The sequence below is a fragment of the Eucyclogobius newberryi genome, unplaced genomic scaffold, assembly GCF_026437365.1.
Source record: "Eucyclogobius newberryi isolate DKJ021-1_F unplaced genomic scaffold, fEucNew1.0.hap1 SCAF_8, whole genome shotgun sequence".
In the NCBI taxonomy this organism is placed as follows: domain Eukaryota; kingdom Metazoa; phylum Chordata; class Actinopteri; order Gobiiformes; family Gobiidae; genus Eucyclogobius; species Eucyclogobius newberryi.
The window spans coordinates 4,741,428-4,761,530 of NW_027316500.1; the positions used below are offsets into that span (position 1 = coordinate 4,741,428).

The 20,103-nt window shown below is 46.1% G+C and overlaps 1 protein-coding gene across 1 annotated transcript in view; it reads right to left on the minus strand.

Annotated features, from left to right (window-relative positions):
* The window catches only part of alox5a (arachidonate 5-lipoxygenase a), a 47,421-nt gene extending 29,391 nt beyond the window's left edge, over nucleotides 1-18,030 (minus strand). Inside the window, exons 1-12 of the mRNA XM_072437178.1 lie at nucleotides 17,812-18,030; nucleotides 16,029-16,227; nucleotides 15,734-15,815; nucleotides 14,545-14,667; nucleotides 12,371-12,477; nucleotides 12,128-12,300; nucleotides 10,752-10,898; nucleotides 6,940-7,143; nucleotides 6,773-6,859; nucleotides 5,721-5,899; nucleotides 4,816-4,937; nucleotides 2,576-2,676 (exon numbers count right to left, since the gene is read on the minus strand). Coding sequence (XP_072293279.1) covers nucleotides 2,576-2,676; nucleotides 4,816-4,937; nucleotides 5,721-5,899; nucleotides 6,773-6,859; nucleotides 6,940-7,143; nucleotides 10,752-10,898; nucleotides 12,128-12,300; nucleotides 12,371-12,477; nucleotides 14,545-14,667; nucleotides 15,734-15,815; nucleotides 16,029-16,227; nucleotides 17,812-17,961 — 1,674 coding nt within the window. The 5' untranslated portion in view covers nucleotides 17,962-18,030. The remainder of the gene's footprint in view (nucleotides 1-2,575; nucleotides 2,677-4,815; nucleotides 4,938-5,720; nucleotides 5,900-6,772; nucleotides 6,860-6,939; nucleotides 7,144-10,751; nucleotides 10,899-12,127; nucleotides 12,301-12,370; nucleotides 12,478-14,544; nucleotides 14,668-15,733; nucleotides 15,816-16,028; nucleotides 16,228-17,811) is intronic.
* Nucleotides 18,031-20,103: the final 2,073 nt, after the last annotated feature.

The following is a 20,103-nucleotide window of genomic DNA, read 5'->3' on the forward strand; positions in this document are numbered from 1 at the left end:
AGTGTCTGCTGGGGTGCGCTAGTGTCTGCTGGGGTGTGCTAGTGTCTGCTAGGATGCCCTAGTGTCTGCTGGGGTGTGCTAGTGTCTGCTGGGGTGCCCTAGTGTCTGCTGGGGTGTGCTAGTGTCTGCTGGGGTGTGCTAGTGTCTGCTGGGTGTGCTAGTGTCTGCTGGGGTGCGCTAGTGTCTGCTGGGGTGCGCTAGTGTCTGCTGGGGTGCCCTAGTGTCTGCTGGGGTGTGCTAGCATCTGCTGGGGTGTGCTAGTGTCTGCTGGGGTGCGCTAGTGTCTGCTGGGGTGTGCTAGTGTCTGCTGGGGTGCCCTAGTGTCTACTGGGGTGTGCTAGTGTCTGCTGGGGTATACTAGTGTCTGCTGGGGTGCCCTAGTGTCTGCTGGGGTGTGCTAGTGTCTGCTGGGGTGCGCTAGTATCTGCTGGGGTGCCCTAGTGTCTGCTGGGGTGCCCTAGTGTCTGCTGGGGTGTGCTAGTGTCTGCTGGGGTGCGCTAGTGTCTGCTGGGGTGTGCTAGTGTCTGCTGGGGTGCCCTAGTGTCTGCTGGGGTGCGCTAGTGTCTGCTGGGGTGTGCTAGTGTCTACTGGGGTGTGCTAGTGTCTGCTGGGGTGTGCTAGCATCTGCTGGGGTGCCCTAGAGTCTGCTGGGGTGTGCTAGTGTCTGCTGGGGTGTGCTAGTGTCTGCTGGGGTGTGCTAGTGTCTGCTGGGGTGTGCTAGTGTCTACTGGGGTGTGCTAGTGTCTGCTGGGGTGTGCTAGCGTCTGCTGGGGTGTGCTAGTGTCTGCTGGGGTGTGCTAGTGTCTGCTGGGGTGTGCTAGTGTCTGCTGGGGTGTGCTAGTGTCTGCTGGGGTGCCCTAGTGTCTGCTGGGGTGCGCTAGTGTCTGCTGGGGTGTGCTAGTGTCTACTGGGGTGTGCTAGTGTCTGCTGGGGTGTGCTAGCATCTGCTGGGGTGCCCTAGAGTCTGCTGGGGTGTGCTAGTGTCTGCTGGGGTGTGCTAGTATCTGCTGGGGTGTGCTAGTGTCTGCTGGGGTGTGCTAGTGTCTACTGGGGTGTGCTAGTGTCTGCTGGGGTGTGCTAGCGTCTGCTGGGGTGTGCTAGTGTCTGCTGGGGTGTGCTAGTGTCTGCTGGGGTGTGCTATTGTCTGCTGGGGTGTGCTAGTGTCTGCTGGGGTGCCCTAGAGTCTGCTGGGGTGTGCTAGTGTCTGCTGGGGTGTGCTAGCTTCTGCTGGGGTGCCCTAGTGTCTGCTGGGGTGCGCTAGTGTCTGCTGCGGTGTGCTAGTGCCTGCTGGGGTGTGCTAGTGTCTGCTGGGGTGCCCTAGAGTCTGCTGGGGTGTGCTAGTGTCTGCTGGGGTGTGCTAGTGTCTGCTGGGGTGCCCTAGTGTCTGCTGGGGTGCCCTAGTGTCTGCTGGGGTGTGCTAGTGTCTGCTGGGGTGTGCTAGCATCTGCTGGGGTGCCCTAGAGTCTGCTGGGGTGTGCTAGTGTCTGCTGGGGTGTGCTAGTGTCTGCTGGGGTGTGCTAGTGTCTACTGGGGTGTGCTAGTGTCTGCTGGGGTGTGCTAGCTTCTGCTGGGGTGTGCTAGCTTCTGCTGGGCTGTGCTAGTGTCTGCTGGGGTGTGCTAGCATCTGCTGGTGTTTCCTAGTGTCTGCTGGGGTGTGCTAGTGTCTGCTGGGGTGTGCTAGTGTCTGCTGGGGTGTGCTAGTGTCTGCTGGGGTGTGCTAGCGTCTGCTGGGGTGTGCTAGTGTCTGCTGGGCTGTGCTAGCGTCTGCTGGGGTGTGCTAGCATCTGCTGGGGTGCCCTAGTGTCTGCTGGGGTGTGCTAGTGCCTGTTGGGGTGTGCTAGTGTCTGTTGGGGTGTGCTAGCATCTGCTGGGGTGCCCTAGTGTCTGCTGGGGTGTGCTAGTGTCTGCTGGGGTGTGCTAGTGTCTGTTGGGGTGTGCTAGCATCTGCTGGGGTGCCCTAGTGTCTGCTGGGGTGTGCTAGTGTCTGCTGGGGTGCCCTAGTGTCTGCTGGGGTGTGCTAGTGTCTGCTGGGGTGTGCTAGCTTCTGCTGGGGTGCCCTAGTGTCTGTTGGGGTGTGCTAGTGTCTGTTGGGGTGTGCTAGTGTCTGTTGGGGTGTGCTAGTGTCTGTTGGGGTGTGCTAGTGTCTGTTGGGGTGTACTGGAGTCTGCTGGGGTCTGCTGGGTTGTGCTGGGGTCTGAAACAGTCTACTGGGGTCTGCTAGGGTGTCCTAGGGTCTGCCGGGGTCTGCTGGGGTCTTTTGGGGTCTGCTAAAAGCAATCTATCCCCAGGTACTGGGTATTAACATACTATTTAAATAAGGAAAACTAAAGAGAGTGTAAAGCAGAGTCTATGTCAGCTCATTGACATAATCTATGATATTCATGTTTCAAGTTGAACGTTCTAAGCCTTGTATGATACATATTTCTATTTTCCTGTCTTAAAAATACAAGAATCTGCTCCTTCACAGATCCTCTGCCTCTTCAGTTTGACTGTGACGGTCCTTGTTCTAGTCATTGACCTCATGTAACAAAAACATCAGAACTCTGGAGCTTCTCTTTTCTGCACTGACACGCACTTGTCCAAAGTTGACGGATGCGTGCTGAGCGGAGGCTGTGAACACCACCACAGTCAGATACTCCACCAGCTCCTCACGACTCTTCAGGCTTTTGGGGAATTCTGGGAAAAAAGCACCAAAGAATGAATCAGATTATTGCATTAAGAATAGTCCAGTGTTATACAAAAGAGAGACAACATGTGGTGCTTTTACTGCAACTGCAAATACAATGCAGTAACTTGATTTCAAGACTCCTACTTGTGTACTTGTACTTGTGTACTTGTACTTGTGTACTGCGCCAGAACCTAGTAAATAGTGTCTGGTATAATCTTCTACATGAAGGACAGGCGATGTCCTGGGATAATTAACCATTTGTTACTCTGCTTGTCTCTTTTGTAAATCACTGCGATGCAACAACAGTTCAGATTTTCACTTTAAATCTAAATTGTACAGTAGTTGTTCATAAAATGTGGTTCCAATCTTTTCCCACTGAGAAGAAAAGTGCTTTCCAAGTACCACCAGATCCAACTCCGTCATTTTTGGTCTCATCTTGGAATATTTCAGGTCTAAACTAGGTCTAAAAGGACAACACCATTGCTACAGTGAGCCTGACCTCAAAGAGGAAGAGAATGTGGATGAAATGGACTCAAACACTAGAGGAATCCGCTCACCACATGTATCACGTGTGTTTGTGTTGAGGATCGCGCTGTGAGCCAGACACAAAGAACCAAACAAGTTTAAAATGACATTAAAGGTGCACTATTCAACTTTTCTGTAGATGCTTTTTCTTTGCCTGTCACGTTCCACCAGATGGAGCTGAATTTGCTATTCTGTGATAACATTTTTACGATTTTTAGCTAAATTAAAAATACATTTATCTTACTAACTGCGTTTTAGCTCAATGAATTGTCCAATCTGTCATAGACCCTTTAAACACCTTCAGATACGATTAATATGCGATCAATAAATGGATTTATAATACTTTGTGTAATATTTGTATTTGGAAATACCAGAATCTATGTATTATTTTATATTTTGTCCGTCCGATTACATTATCTATATTATATTTTACGCCCAAAGTGTTCCTCAGTACTGAAGTAGTAGTTTCACAAAATACTGTTTAACTCTTGAGGCATTATTTAAATCACATTTACTTGTGATATTGTCCTTACTTGAGATCAGTTTTCTTTAGTTTCCTTAGTTTTGTTTGCTCTTGAACTCAAACCCTTCAGACAGATCTCAATATTAATGTAATATAATAAAACCCCACAACAATTACTTTTTAGTTGTTTAGTTGTTTTTGAAGGGAATAAAATGATTTAGTAACTCAGTTCTTACTTATATTCTGGGAACATTGTTGTGAAACTGATTATTTCAGCAGTGAAACTTTCACCACAGCTGCTTCCTCTGACGGAAGACACGAGAGACTCTAGAGAAGTGTCCTCCAGGGAGACTCCTGCCTCACCTGCACAGCCTCCTGCACAGCCTCCTGCACAGCCTCCTGCACAGCCTCCTGTCTCACCTGCACAGCCTCCTGCACAGCCTCCTGTCTCACCTGCACAGCCTCCTGCACAGCCTCCTGCCTCACCTGCACAGCCTCCTGCACAGCCTCCTGTCTCACCTGCACAGCCTCCTGCACAGCCTCCTGTCTCACCTGCACAGTCTCCTGCACAGCCTCCTGTCTCACCTGCACAGTCTCCTGCACAGCCTCCTGCACAGCCTCCTGCACAGCCTCCTGTCTCACCTGCACAGCCTCCTGCACAGCCTCCTGTCTCACCTGCACAGCCTCCTGCACAGCCTCCTGTCTCACCTGCACAGCCTCCTGCACAGCCTCCTGCCTCACCTGCACAGCCTCCTGCACAGCCTCCTGTCTCACCTGCACAGCCTCCTGCACAGCCTCCTGTCTCACCTGCACAGTCTCCTGCACAGCCTCCTGTCTCACCTGCACAGTCTCCTGCACAGCCTCCTGCACAGCCTCCTGCCTCACCTGCACAGCCTCCTGCACAGCCTCCTGTCTCACCTGCACAGCCTCCTGCACAGCCTCCTGTCTCACCTGCACAGTCTCCTGCACAGCCTCCTGCACAGCCTCCTGTCTCACCTGCACAGCCTCCTGCACAGCCTCCTGTCTCACCTGCACAGTCTCCTGCACAGCCTCCTGCACAGCCTCCTGTCTCACCTGCACAGCCTCCTGCACAGCCTCCTGCACAGCCTTCTGCACAGCGTAGGCCAAGCTGAGCCTGCAGGAATGCGGGACAACCTACCGCAGAAGTCAAAGTCTTGCATGCCGAAGCTGCACACGTCTTTGACAAAGGCCTGGATCTCATTGTCTGCTTGAACGACCTCGTCACTCTTGTAGTAAATGTGGACCACGTCAGACACAAAACTAGAAAGAAAAAGGAAAAATGGAGGATTATTTAAGGACAGATACTACAGGCAAAACATTTTATTCTCTTTTTTTCCTTTTTGGCTGAGTTTGCTCTCTCAACTAAATCCTCTCTTACCTGTTGTCTGATATTGAAGAAAGAATACAACTCGCACGCAACGCAGTCCAAACTGCAGGTTTCATTATTCAGTTTCAACTTTCATCCATAGATTTATACGGGACATTGTAACGTCAAAGGCCGTTTCCACCAAATGTCCTTCAAGTAGCACCTGCGCACCAAACTGTCCAGTCTGGGATCTGACGGATACTTAACTGATTTATTAACATTTTAATTTCAGAAACTGGGCATAATTAAAATTGTTCCAATTTTAAGACAGTATTAGTCTAATACTTTTTTTTTTGTAATGTCAACAAAATGAAGCAAGAAATTTAAACCTGCTCTATTCATTTTTCACAAGTTTGCATCACCCAAAAATGTAAAAAAAAAAAAAAAAAATACATGATGACAAAGTTTTAATACAGAAAAAGTTTCAAATTTATATCACTAAATTTAAGATTTTTTTCTCTATTCATCCACAAAAAAAACTCTATTCAGCCAAATCCTGTACTGTCAATTTGCTCATTCCACTCATTTAAATTCCAGTTCCAATTGCAATAAACCTTGCAGCCCTAATGAATAAAAAAGGAATGGTGACTTAGCAGGCACAGTAAACATCAGTATTTTTATATCTTGACACATTTTGCAGTGTGCCGGTTCTTTAAGTGTGTTGTTACGTTTCCCACCTCTTGGTTGCGTCCCAGACCTTGTACCCGTCGTCCCTGTAGAAGTAGGTGGGCACCTCCTCCGTGTCGTCCAAGCCTCGAGCCTTGATCATGTCGGGGAAGAACAATGACCTGAAGGTGAGGTTCTGGACAGCTCTCTGCACCAGCTGGACATGGCCTCCTCCGCCTGTGGCATTGGCCTAATGCAGAGACAACACATCAAACATTCATCTCACGGGACTGAACATGAGGCCGGAAATCCACTTGAAGATGTAAACAGCCATATACAAGATCTTTAATAATATTACTTATACTTAAACTAGCAGTCCTAGTCAACTTTGCACTTTTGCACTATATTTAAAGGGGACATATTATGTCAAATCAACTTTAATGAGCTTTAACCTTCATTTAACAGTGTTTCCTCATCATAGTTTACGCAGAGTTGTATTTTGATTCCTGGATGTTTGAATAATTATGTATTGTGAGAAAAATCCTCTTTTCACCTGCCCCCTATCCCCGCCCAGATCCCTGTACTTAGACAGTGCTACATGTATGGTGCAATCTGCTGCTTGTTACAGTGAAACATCCCTATGAGCCAGAAGCCAATGGACCTAAGGGATCATCTCAAAATGGGTTGAAACTGAAAAGACGTCATATTTTTCGTCTTGGGGGGGTCCAGAGAGAGACGGAAAAAATTACGTCTTTTCAGCTTCAACCCATTTTGAGATGATCCCTAAGTACTTGAATATATATCTCCTGAGCAGAATAAGTGTGATATTGAAGCATATTTTAATTGCAATTATGAAAAGATATAACTGCAGAATATGTATAAATTCTCTTTCACCTTTTACTTTTAAATCATTTCAACCTTTGCGTTTTCATCACTGTGACAATTCAATTTGCATTCCTGATTCTAATGTGACCTAATAGTTGCAGAAAGTACTTCATTTAAATCTTACTTTGTCGATCTATGACCAACATAGCGTGTAATCAATCACTAATACTTCACATTATATGAACATTCCTAAATCATTGTTGCTCTCTGTATGGAGCGTTTAGTATTGTATCCTCACCTTATCAAAGATGCCGCACTCACAGATGAGCTGCTCTCTGGCCTTGGTGTTGATGGCGATGGAGAAGCGGATGTGAGGAATGAGCAACTACAGGGCAACCAAACCAAATCAAGCCATAAGGACCAGGCAAACGCACCCTGAACCTGACCCACCACCACAAACCCAACCTTATAGACCGGGTGCACCGCTGCCAGCTGCCGGAACATGGCGATCCCGAACACCTCGGTCATCAGGTGAGTGCGCAGGAGGTGGGTGATGGTCTGGTGGTGATGGAAGTCTGAGGAGCGCACCCAGATCTTTGCCAGCAGCCAGTCGTACTTGGCGTCTGTGGGGAGGAAGATGGGGTTGTCTTCTCCAGGCGTCTGTCCGAGCTGAGGAGACGAGGGGAGAAAGGCAGGATTTAGAAAGGTAAGGCAAGTTTATTTGTACACAAGGCAATTCAAAGTGCTTCACACACCAGGAAAAAAGGCATTCAAATCACAAAGACATGACAGAAATCACAAAACAGTATAAGACATAAAAGAGTGCAAAAATCCTTTCAGTCAAATGCACAGCTTAGAGTAGAACCTGTCTCACATCTTCAGGAAGACTTTAGATTAGATTTTAGCTGCATAAAACTGAAACGCAGATTCTCCATGTTTAGTCCTGACTCTGGCACCAGCAGGAGGCCGGTCCATGTTTAGTCCTGACTCTGGCACCAGCAGGAGGCCGGTCCATGTTTAGTCCTGACTCTGGGCACCAGCAGGAGGCCGGTCCATGTTTAGTCCTGACTCTGGGCACCAGCAGGAGGCCGGTCCATGTTTAGTCCTGACTCTGGCACCAGCAGGAGGCCGGTCCATGTTTAGTCCTGACTCTGGCACCAGCAGGAGGCCGGTCCATGTTTAGTCCTGACTCTGGGCACCAGCAGAAGGCCGGTCCATGTTTAGTCCTGACTCTGGGCACCAGCAGGAGGCCGGTCCATGTTTAGTCCTGACTCTGGCACCAGCAGGAGGCCGGTCCATGTTTAGTCCTGACTCTGGCACCAGCAGGAGGCCGGACCATGTTTAGTCCTGACTCTGGGCACCAGCAGGAGGCCGGTCCATGTTTAGTCCTGACTCTGGGCACCAGCAGGAGGCCGGTCCGTGTTTAGTCTTGACTCTGGCACCAGCAGGAGGCCGGTCCATGTTTAGTCCTGACTCTGGGCACCAGCAGGAGGCCGGTCCATGTTTAGTCCTGACTCTGGGCACCAGCAGGAGGCCGGTCCATGTTTAGTCCTGACTCTGGCACCAGCAGGAGGCCGGACCATGTTTAGTCCTGACTCTGGGCACCAGCAGGAGGCCGGTCCATGTTTAGTCCTGACTCTGGGCACCAGCAGGAGGCCGGTCCGTGTTTAGTCCTGACTCTGGCACCAGCAGGAGGCCGGTCCATGTTTAGTCCTGACTCTGGGCACCAGCAGGAGGCCGGTCCATGTTTAGTCCTGACTCTGGGCACCAGCAGGAGGCCGGTCCATGTTTAGTCCTGACTCTGGCACCAGCAGGAGGCCGGTCCATGTTTAGTCCTGACTCTGGGCACCAGCAGGAGGCCGGTCCATGTTTAGTCCTGACTCTGGGCACCAGCAGGAGGCCGGTCCATGTTTAGTCCTGACTCTGGCACCAGCAGGAGGCTGGTCCATGTTTAGTCCTGACTCTGGGCACCAGCAGGAGGCCGGTCCATGTTTAGTCCTGACTCTGGCACCAGCAGGAGGCCGGTCCATGTTTAGTCCTGACTCTGGCACCAGCAGGAGGCCGGTCCATGTTTAGTCCTGACTCTGGCACCAGCAGGAGGCCGGTCCATGTTTAGTCCTGACTCTGACACCAGCAGGAGGCCGGTCCATGTTTAATCCTGACTCTGGCACCAGCAGGAGGCTGGTCCATGTTTAGCCCTGACTCTGGGCACCAGCAGGAGGCCGGTCCCTGAGGTCCTCAGAGTTCGAGATGGTTCATATGGCACTAACATGTCTGAGATGCACTTTGGTGCTAGGCCATGGAGAGACTTGTACACAAGCAGAGCTGCTTTAAAGTCTCTTCTCTGAGCCACAGGGGCCAGTGCAGAGACCTGAGAACAGGACTAATGTATATAAAATATATCCAAATAAGCCTGTTTTCTCCTCACTTCTGCTGCTGAAGCTTGGCTGAACTCAGGGATCATCTCAAAATAGGTTGAAGCTTAAAAGACAAACATTTTTTCATCTCTCTCTGGACCCCCTCCCCCCCTCAAAAGACTAAAAAAAATGTCTGGCATCACATAAAATTGTATGCGTTGATAAAACGATAGTAGCTTGATAGACCCTGCTCACCTCTAGTGAACATCCCTGAACATCCTTTGATGTGTTTATCAGTAGAAGTTATGAACTCTCCAAATAATGTCACCTGTCTCGGCCTGTTTGTTTACTCAATCCACATGGTCCACAGGCCCTGAGATGACCACATTGAGATACATTGAGTGAGAAACGAATGTTTCTTGTCAAAACCTGTAATTGTCAATTCCCTGTGTCTACCCTTAGACCTGCAGTCAGAATGACAGAAGCAGAACACGCGCTTTCGTCTCAGTGAGAGTCTCACGTCTTCTGTGATTGGCCAAAACCTCATGCGAGGTTTGTGTTGGTCGTTCTTCCGGTCAGTGCGTAGCACCTTACTAGAGCCAAATCTCTTGATCATTTGCTACGCCGCGTCTTGCCGTAAAAAAGCTTTTCCAACTTTTCTGCACCAGCCGTGTTGGCGACGGCCGCCGTGCGCCCCGCCGCGCTCCCCCGCACGGGCCGCCACGGCGCCGTGCTCCCCCTTACGCACCCGCCGTGCTAATGTTGGCCTAATGCTCGTTGCTGATAGAGTTTTTTAGCATTTCAAAATAATTACTGCCACAACGATGTATTGAAGCGTCAAAGCAACAGAAAGATGAAATGTAGGTTCAACCCCCCCAGACGAAAAATATTACCTATTTTCAGCTTCAACCCATTTTGAGATGATCCCTTACCATAGTGACGCAAACTGTGAGCGTGTTCAGAGGCCCGTTCATGCTCAACTCTCTAACTTCTATCTTTCAGAGACAAGTCTTTGTTTGTAGCTAAGGCTCTGTTCATGTTTCCAATCATTAGACGTCATTTAACAACATAGAGCGCTAACTAGTGTAATGAGTTGGTCGGTGGAGTTAGCTTATTTAATCCATTTAGCACTTAGATAAAGTGTGGGTTTTAAGCTCAGTAGGGAAGGCGTTTGCCCTCAAAGAGGGAGACCTGGGATTCTTCTTTTTGTTTTGTTTTTTTCACTGTTCTATTTTTAACACCCCATGTCTGCTTGTCCATCCATAAAAGACACCCCACGCCACTGCAAAAAACATACATTTACTCTGGACTCTGGATGTCTGAGGTAGTTTATTTACCATCAGTCCGGGACCCAGCGACTTGAATATTCAACACATTGCGCTAGTATTGGCTATTCAAGAGTGATTATGCTTCCACACACAGCGGTTTGAATAGAAGCTAAGACGCTGGCCGAGACACAATGACAAGTGGAGAGCAGACCACTTCTATGAGACCAGTTGACAAACTTTTGCTGACTTTTCCATCTGCTCATCCTCATCCACAAGCCCTCTGCACTGAAGTCCTCAAAGCTTTCAAGAGGAGAGACTATGTGTCTGATCCCAAAATATAACCATGATATATAACTGCCACCTGAAACAAAGTGCTCTTTTCACCATCTGGAGTGATTTCCTCCTGACATCTGTAATACATTTCTGAACAAATGGGGTCTTTGGGATGTTACAGATGAGTTGGCCTGCCCGCCTACAGAGCAACATGCGGCTTTCATTTTCAAGATGGCAGAAGTGTGTGACGACACTTTGGAGCCATGAATATGAATGTGTGAGTGTGATTGTCATTAGGGGTGGAGTGCATTAGTATTTTGATGATAAATGTATTTTGCTGGTGGATGATGGGACTTTCTGGCAGGGCCGGTGGTGGTACCTGAATGGCTATGGGCATGATCTTGTTGCGCAGGTTCTTGTAGAGCAGGCAGATGGGAGCAGCTATGTACTGCAGAGTGCATGGGTCTGTGCAGTTAGGAGTGATCCCCTCCAAAACCTCATAGTCCGCGATGTAGATGTTACCTGCCTAGAGACAAATCCATTTAATACATGATGGTACGGGGGGGAAATAAATGTTTTTGCAACAGAGTTTGTTAATTCAGTGATTACATGGACTTATAGGACATATATTATTATATAATATATTATTATTTGCTGGTTATTGGCCTTAAAACATGCTTTGGAGGTACTTTTATTTGATATGTTTATAGAAGGGAGTGTCTGCAGGGCCGCGGCGCGCCGCCGAAACTGCCATGTTATTTTTGTGCCAGCCACGCGCCACGGCTCCTGAAACCGCGCGGCTATTTGACCGCGTTTTAGCAGTGTTTTAGACCGCGCCGGGTTAAAGGTGGAATGGACAATTTTTTTCAGCAAATTTTTTATCATATTTCCTCGTGGCGTGGATAAATCATTTGTCCTGCCACGTATCAATCATAAAACGCACCTACCGCTCACCTGCAGCCGCGTGCGGTTCGTGCCCACGTTTCCGCGTGCCTAAGCGCATGGATCTATCATAATATAGTTCCCTCAGTGTACGGGGCAAAATAAAGACGGAGAAAGACAGTTCGAGCTGACGCAGAAGTGGACAGAAATCTACGGGAGACGAGAGATGCGATGCGATCCGTTGCGCTAATAAACAAACGCACGTGTGTGTTGTATCGGTCCGCACGGGGGAGTGCGCATGCGCACTTCCGCCTGCGTTCTCAAATCGTCCATTGCGCCTTTAAGGCTAGGGTTAAGGTTAGGGTTAGGGTTAAGGTTAGGGTTAGGGTTAGGGTTAGGGTTAGCCATGAGGCTATGACGGGCTATAAGGGAAATGCCGCGGTCCCTGAAACTGCGCGGGCATTTGACCACGCCGCGGCTCTCCAGCCACGGCCTTTATAGAATAGAAATAGAATACCAAGGTACAAAGTCATCATTGGTTCATTACCACATAAAAACAGCACAGGACATACATTAATGCATGTACTGTATGTCATCAGACGTTCCCTCATCAAGATTTGGTGATAGCACGCTATCTAGTGGCAGCAGAGGGAATTGCCATGGGCAGAAAACAAAAGCTAGCTTGCCCCTGACATGCTAATATAAGCATGCAGATCTAATGGCTGCAATTTGACGGCAGAAATGCTCAGAACGATGTGTTGATATACAGTCTGTGAGGGTTAGAGTTAGGGTTAGGGTTAGGGCTCTGCTGATGACTGTAAGGGGTCATTTAATGGGGTAAATGTAATATTGGAAAATTTTAATAAAATGTACCTTGACTTCCTCCTCCAGTGTGAGCGCTCTCTCCAGGCTGACTTTGACCATCTCATCTGTGACAGGAAACTTGTCTGGAATTTTGGTGCATTTCTGGATCACCACAGGATTACAGCCATTCAAGAACTGATATCCAAACATAAAATCCTCCTTCCAGTGTCCCATCACATACTCTGCATAGCCCCATGGAATAACACTCATTAATACATGTCACATTATTTATACAAATGAGCACAGACTGACCTGATATGGTGTTTTTGATTCTCACAAAAATCTTCTCAAAATCAGCAAAATCGTTCCAGGACGATTGGAACATGTGCATGAACTGGTTCACAAAGAGGTTCTCGATGCTGCAAAGAAGAAAGCAACAGAATTATATCATATATAAAAATATATTCCCCAATTAAAAATCAAGACTTAAAAATCGACTTCTGGAAGTGATTTACCAGGGCAGGTCTGAGCAACTCGACGTTTTACTGGTCTGAACTTCTGCCCTGAAGGAGAAGTTGGCCCTGAAACTGCCTGTCTTTGTTTACTCTGAAAGTCCCTGTTTGGGGCTATCACAGTTCTATTGTACATGGTCTTAAACTACCTCACCAGTGTTAAGCACCTGATTAGCAGTTGATTGGTTTGTTTTCTCACTTGACCAAACCACACCTGTTCAAAGAGGGATTCTCTCTGTAGAACCTGCTCTCTCACTGTTTATCTCTCACTGTTTATCTCTCTCTCTCTCTCTCTCTCTCTCTCTCTCTCTCTCTCTCTCTCTATTCTATAGAAGAAGAAGTTAGATGTACAGGTGCAGTAGGTGGTGGTAAATGCACCTTTACCGTTGGCTTAACCGCCATTAAAAGTAACAGAAGAAGAAGATGAACATTGAAGTTTACATGCAGGTATTAAAAAAAAAAAAACAGCGCCTGTTTGCCCACTCTCAGGATCTTGCACACACTTCCTTGTGGGAATCCATTTTCTACCTCATAAATTGTGCCAACAACTTTCCCTTCACACCAGACTGAAGCTTCCAAACCATATCGTATGTTTCTCCACATCAAAGAGTACTGCAATAACTTTTTCTCTGTTATTCTTGCTTTTTTGGATTTCAGATTCTAAACATATTACTGAATCAAATTCTGACTTTCCAAGAAATAATTCAACCGCTCGGTAACCATGTGTTCCATGGTTTTCCCTAGTTCCTTGATGGTCAGATGGGTTTTCCTGGTTTCAGAATCTGTACGACAATAGTGTTTCCATGCTAATGGAACAGTACTGCCTCCAATAGGTTCTCTTGTCCTTACAGTTCATCACTGTGGCCCTCAGAGGCAACCGTTGTTGTGATTTTGGGCATTACAAAAATAAATTAAATTGAATTGAAAAATTCACACAACTGCATGAGCTTTCTTGTATTCAGTGAGGGTCTCATAAGAGTGGAGATCCTTTAACTTCTTAAATGCCTTATTTCTTTTCTTAATAGCTTTATCACATGATTAATTCCACCATGGATGGCACGCGTTTCTTATGGCTATTATTACCTTTACTTTTGTGTATTTCACTGACTGTGAGATGAGAAAGACTATTGCATTATTTAAGTCATCCACCTGAATCAATTCTTCTTCACACAAAAACATAATCACAGCCATCAGTTTTCCTTTGGAAAGTCGCCCAATCTGCACAAAAAACTTGCCAATCTCATACAATACAACAAACCCATTCCTATCTGTACGACTAGAATCCCACAAAGTGCAGTGCGCGTTCAAATCTCCACACCACATGGTTTTCCTTGAACATCCAATATCATTTAAAGAGTCTAGTGTCAGTTCAATACACAGATTATAAAAACAGTGACAATATAATTACTAAACCAAATTCTAGCGTTTTACTCACATTGACAACAATGTAATTGAGGCCATTTTGAATAAACATAGCTCCACCTCCACCTCTACGCTGCTCCCTGTTATCCCTAACACTCGTATAGCCTTGTGTTAGAAAATCCTTCCTAAGTTGTAAGCGAGTCTCCTGTATACACGAGATTTGTCCGGTAAAGTAGAAACAAAATGCTTAAATTCTTGGCCATTAGCAAGAAGACTTTCCATTGAAGATATAACAAACTCTTCATTACATCACTGACGTCTTCAATGAACATATCGGCGCCTCATATTCTCATGTCTGTCCTGAAACGGTTGATGATTGACAGCTCTTATAATATTTTGCAGGTAATTCACCGTCATTTTAGCTTGAAACATATGAACACATCATTCATTCATCTTTCACGAGCTTGTTTCCGTTTGTGAGTTGGACCATAAGCAAATATCTCTGCTGACAAATACAATGACTGGTGTGTTTCTAAGTTACAGCAACACCACAGCAGTAAACCCTCTGGACACATTTGAATACACAAGCTGCTGTGAATGAAAGGGACTCACGCCTTGCTGTAGTTGAGAACAAAGTCCACCCCTTTCTCACTGTCAAACTGGATGTCCCGGGGCAGGTCTTTGTGGTGGTTGGCGTCGATGCTCATAGGGAAGCCAGGCTGCCACTCTTTCCATCTGTAAACGCACAATACAAGGAAATAAGCAACGATATTAAATGTAGTATAGCCTGTTTTTTGTATCTTTTGAAAATAAAATACTACCGAAACATATTTTTTTAGCATCATACACTGTCTGTATATAAATAGCCTTGATCTAAAGCATTTCATAATCAAATTGGACCAGATCATAATGGACAACACTATTATTTTATATAATGAGCAATTGAACAATTGAAAATCGTTGTCATTTTTTCAAAATTTTTCTTTCATATCTAAAAGTGAAGGTGCAGCTTGCAAATTTTCCTTCCTTTCTTTTTAGTATCCACCATGGTGTTTTAACCAACTAAAACGTGCGACTTGTGCAGTTGAAAGCACAGATGTTAAGGACCGGATTGTCTGAAATGAGCTGTGTTTTTCCTGTATTTATGGACCTCTGAGATGCTAAAGACGTTTTACACCAAATGTGGCAGAAGACCTTCCAGAGGATAATCAAATGAGCGTGCAAACACGTTGTGCTGCACCCGTTTGCACCCGTTTGCACCCTTGTCGCCTGCTCTGAGGGAACAGCCCGTCTCATCACCAATCAGCATCCAAACCAGCAGAGCGGAGTAAGAGTGAGGCGAGAGGAGAGCTTTCCCGTTGTGTCCCAGAGTGCACCTGGCTCCTCCTGGACGCTGACTGGGATGCCCAGGCTGCAGGACACCGTCTTCTGTCCTGAGGGCTGTTACTCCCCTCAAACCGCACTGACACACAATCTGCTGACACTACCTGACAAATCTTAGACATTTGGCTGAGACGCAAATGCTACTGGAAAACAAGGGGAACATTTTCTTGCACCTGAACTATTAATAAAGAATCTATAACTTTCTATCGATTTAGCTCTATGCCTGTCTCCATGGAGATGTTATTGCTTTGCCTGGAATGTTTGTATGGAATTAAGCTGACCTATCTTACGTCTATTTAATGACATGTGGGGTTTTTTGTGCTTAATTATAGACCTCTCTATGGAGACTAGAAAAGTTACACGGTGCAATTTCAATCGTTTGTCTTGAGTATATAAAGCGTGACCATAAAACATTTACCTGTAGATTTTGCGTCTTGAATCCAACTCTTTCTGGCGGTGCTGCTTGACCAGGCTCGTCTTATCATCCTGGGGAAGGTGAGCTGTGATACAAATGTATAATGTGTACAAAATTAAAACTGAAACACTAAAATGTTATGCAGAATCACATAGCCTATTATTATCATTATTATTATTATTATTGAGCATAATAATAGGTCTGTAAATTGGTTAAAGAAAACTGCAGTACCAATCAGTGCCAGAGCATGTTCTTCGTATTTTAAAATGAGAACATCAGCTGCCGGCCCCTGACTCACCTATTCCGTCCCTAAGCACCACTTCCTTGTTGTCAGTGAGCCAGTGGAAACAGGGGAATTCCACATAGTCCCCGTCAGGAGTCTTGACAGTGACGTAGCGGCAGTACCAGTCGTCTTGATACCAGTACTTATTTTTCTCCAGCTTTACCAGAACTATGCCACCCAGGTTCTCCCCCACTCGCACGTCATAAGAGTCCACCTGGAATAAATAACCCCATATGAATAAAGAAGGCACAGCTTGATCCAGCCTATGACTTATTTGCAGTAAAACATGCAGTCATTGTTTTTCAGTTTAAATCCTTGAAAGCAAAAAGTAATTTCTGACGTGGATCAAAAAGGTCTGATCAAGTGTAAATGAAAGCTTTTAAATTATTGTGACATTTATATTTAAATAGGGGAAGTAGCTGAATGAGTCTTGTCAGGCAAGCTGGGAAAATGTAAACTAATATGAGAAATGCAAACAAGTAATCAAGCCATTTCCGGCAGAACCTGCCTTTTTTCTAATCCAATATTTACTTAATATGGGTCATTTATTTTCTCAGTAGTTCCCAACTATTTTTCACTTTTCTTTTGTGTGTTTTTATAGCCACACAATGTGTAACCTCTTGCTGATATGACCTCTTTAAACAGTGAATATTAACACATATGTGTTAATATGTTCTACATACGAATAATACACTATTAAAATGAATGTGTATGAACAGTGTTCCCTCATCGTAAATGTACTCAAGAGTTGTATTTTGATTGATTCAGTGTTGGAATCAGTGTTAACCTTACATGTAAGGTTAAAAATAGCCTTTTTTCAACAATGCTTAAGCTATTTGTTGAGGTTAAAATGAAAATGATCTATATGTTAAAATGTATAATTAAATACCCCCAAAATAAGTAATAACAATAAATAATACGTCTCTTCAAACAATTTGAGCCCATGTTACAATAGACGATAGGCCAGTGGTTCTCAAACTGTGGTCCGTGGGCTCCTTCAGAATTCCTCTGCAGTTCAAATATTTGGATAAAACCAATTTAAAGAAATTTTTTGTCATCTTTTTGATTTGTCCCTAATTTGTAAAGCAGAACAAAGACTTCATTCATAATGAACAAATAGTTTATTGATTACGTAGTTACTAAGTCTGAATCATTCTAAGTCTTTGTTCATGCTTTATTAAGGTAAATTAAAGTGTATTTATTACAAAATGGTATCAAAATATGCAAATAGGCTCAAGGTTGAATATTTATTCATAGATACTCGTGGGTAAATTTGTTTGACCACAGCGATCCAGTAACATTAAAATCAGACAAACACGTTGGCATAAATGACACAGATACATAGACATAACCTAGAAATCTTCCTCTACAGCCTCCAATTGTCACAGTCTGCTTAAGTTTTCATGCAGCAGAAGTCTAAGGTGCTGCTTAGGAGTGGGATCCACCTAAACACTACTTTCCTGCTCGGTGTTCCGATCACAGGAGGTACAAAACTGTCTCTGTAGAGTTTAGTTTTCCCCCGAGGGACCACGAAGCATCGGCCAGAGCGATGAGCGCTATCGATGTTAGAGAGTGCCAGCTTCCTCAGGCAAGACAGATAAGAGATCATTCCTAGATATTTATAACTGTCCACACGCTATACAGCATGTCCCTCGATAATGGTTAAGTCCCGCAGCAGTAATAACAATACGAAAAAGAATACAATCCTGCGAAGTCGTGTGTCCCCCGAAAAGGCCCCTTTTTGGGGTACATGCCTGTTCTGTCAACTGAGAAACACATCCTTAACCCTCCTACTCACCGCGCCTCTTTCAAAGTCATTGTAGAGCGGTTTGTCCAGCAGGGTCCTCTCGCTGCACCTGTCCGTCCCAACCAGGGTGATGTAGATGTAGTCGTCCGTACCCGCAAACCACTGGCTCCCCGTGGCCACTGTCACCGTGTACACCGGCATCGTCCTCCACTCAGCTCCAAAAAATCTTTACAAACACTTCAAAAACCTGCAACACACTTTACTTTTGTTGCTCAAGCCCGCAACTTCTCCTTCTACAAGTGTACCAATGGAGGAGGGTCCGGTTACACTCCGCCCTGTGTAAATGAGGTCACATTTTGTTGATGTTGGCGTACGTAGAGATTTCTAGATACTTGAAAAGACACATGTAGACAAATTATGATGTCAAAATATGGTATTGCAGGAACAGAGATAAATACATGGTAGAACATGAAAACAGTAAATTAAATAGAAAAGGATCATAGTAATACCTGGCACATCATATTTACAATTCAAATGTGGCAGCAGATAACAGTAGCTTGTGTGTTCTGTGAAATAAATGCAAATGGAGTATTCGCAGTAAACAGAGATGTTGCTAAGTGATAAGGCCGTGGTTATTTTATTGGGAGTGTCTGCAGAGCCGCGGCGCGCGGCCGAAACTGACATGTTATTTTTGTGCCGGCCGCGCGCCGCGGCTCCTGAAACTGCGCCGCTATTTGACCGCGTTTTAGCGCCGTTTTAGACCGCGCCGGGTTAAGGTTAGGGTTAGGGTTAGGGTTAAGGTTAAGGTTAAGGTTAAGGTTAGGGTTAAGGTTAAGGTTAAGGTTAAGGTTAGGGTTAGGGTTAGCCATGAGGCTATAACGGGCTATAAGGGAAATGCCTTGGTCCCTGAAACTGCGCGGCCATTTGACCACGCCGCGGCTCTCCAGCCACAGCCTATTTTATTTCTTGGTTTACAGATCAGCCGCACTTATGGATTATTCATTTCTAATTTATAAATAAAATACATTTTTAATCAAAACATTTTTATAACATACCACAACGCAAAATAGCATTAAATTTAATATAAAAAAGCGGCATTAAGTCAAAAGATAAGAGAGCGTGAAGCAATTTTTTGCCAAAATCCTGCGGGAGTCATTTATTTTGGAAAGCATTGTACTGACGCTATGCGCGATGCATGATGGGTATTTAAAATGGCGTCACCACAGTGGCCAGCGCTCCATGGGCCAGTGTGTTTTTGCATAACCATACTTCACCCTGGAGACGACGAGAAAGGATTGTTTAGCAAGCTTTATTACGTGGGTTATTTGGCGCTCAGACCCCGGCGGAAGACGTTGTGATCATGGGCACTCCATGATCTATTTGTATTAGATGTCTCCCCCCGGAGCCTGGAGACTGGTGGTGGTAGATGTTAAGAGGAGGTAGAGGATGAGGGGAATGCAGAGGAGGAGCAGGGGAAGTGGTGGGTCGCAGTACGGTTTGAGCGGCCGAGCCATCTGCCTGAGGGCTTAAATGTGACCGCCTGGTGCCGATTGGAGCAGGGAGGAGTCACTGAGAGCGTTGATTGTGGATGAGGAGCAGGTGCGAGGGCCATGGTGCAGATGCCCCCTGTCCTTACACCCTCCTTCTTGGCCGGGAAAAACTGCATAACCTCTTTGGGATGAGCGCAGAAACCTGGAAGAGTCCATGGTGAAGTGAGGGTTCTGACTCTCACAGACGGACAGGCGGACGCCCGCTTGAGTGCGATGATGGCGCTGGGGAGAGGGGTCCTTCCATGGAGGCCGACGCCCGGACTGGGTGCGTTGGTTGAGCTGGGGAGCAGGTGGTCTTCCAGGCTGAATTTACGCAGGCTTCATTATGAGTTGGGCGGCAGTAGCTCAGTGGTAGAGTGCTTGTCTTCTGATCCGAAGGTCGGCGGTTTGACACCCGCTCAGGTAGAGTAGTCAGATCACTGGCCTGAAGGTTGGTGGTGCGATTGCAGCTGCCTCATGTGAATACTGCCGTTGTGCCGTTGGGCAAGGCACTTAACCTGACTCGCCCCTGGTATCTGCGAATACCGGTGAGAGATGTGAAGTGATGTGAAGTGCTTTGAGTGCCTTGGCGGTAGAAAAGCGCTAAATGTGAACATTTACTGTCTGGAGGCCATATTGTCTTGTAAAAATTTGCAAGTGGTGATTGGGATGATACAGTTGGAGATATACGTAACAGACAAAATATGTGACTGCAATGTCATGGAAATCACCTGCAGCAGCAGCAGCAGCGATGAAGCCTCTGGACTCCTCCAAAGTGGACGCTGTTGAAATGTCAACTCCGCTGTTCGTACTC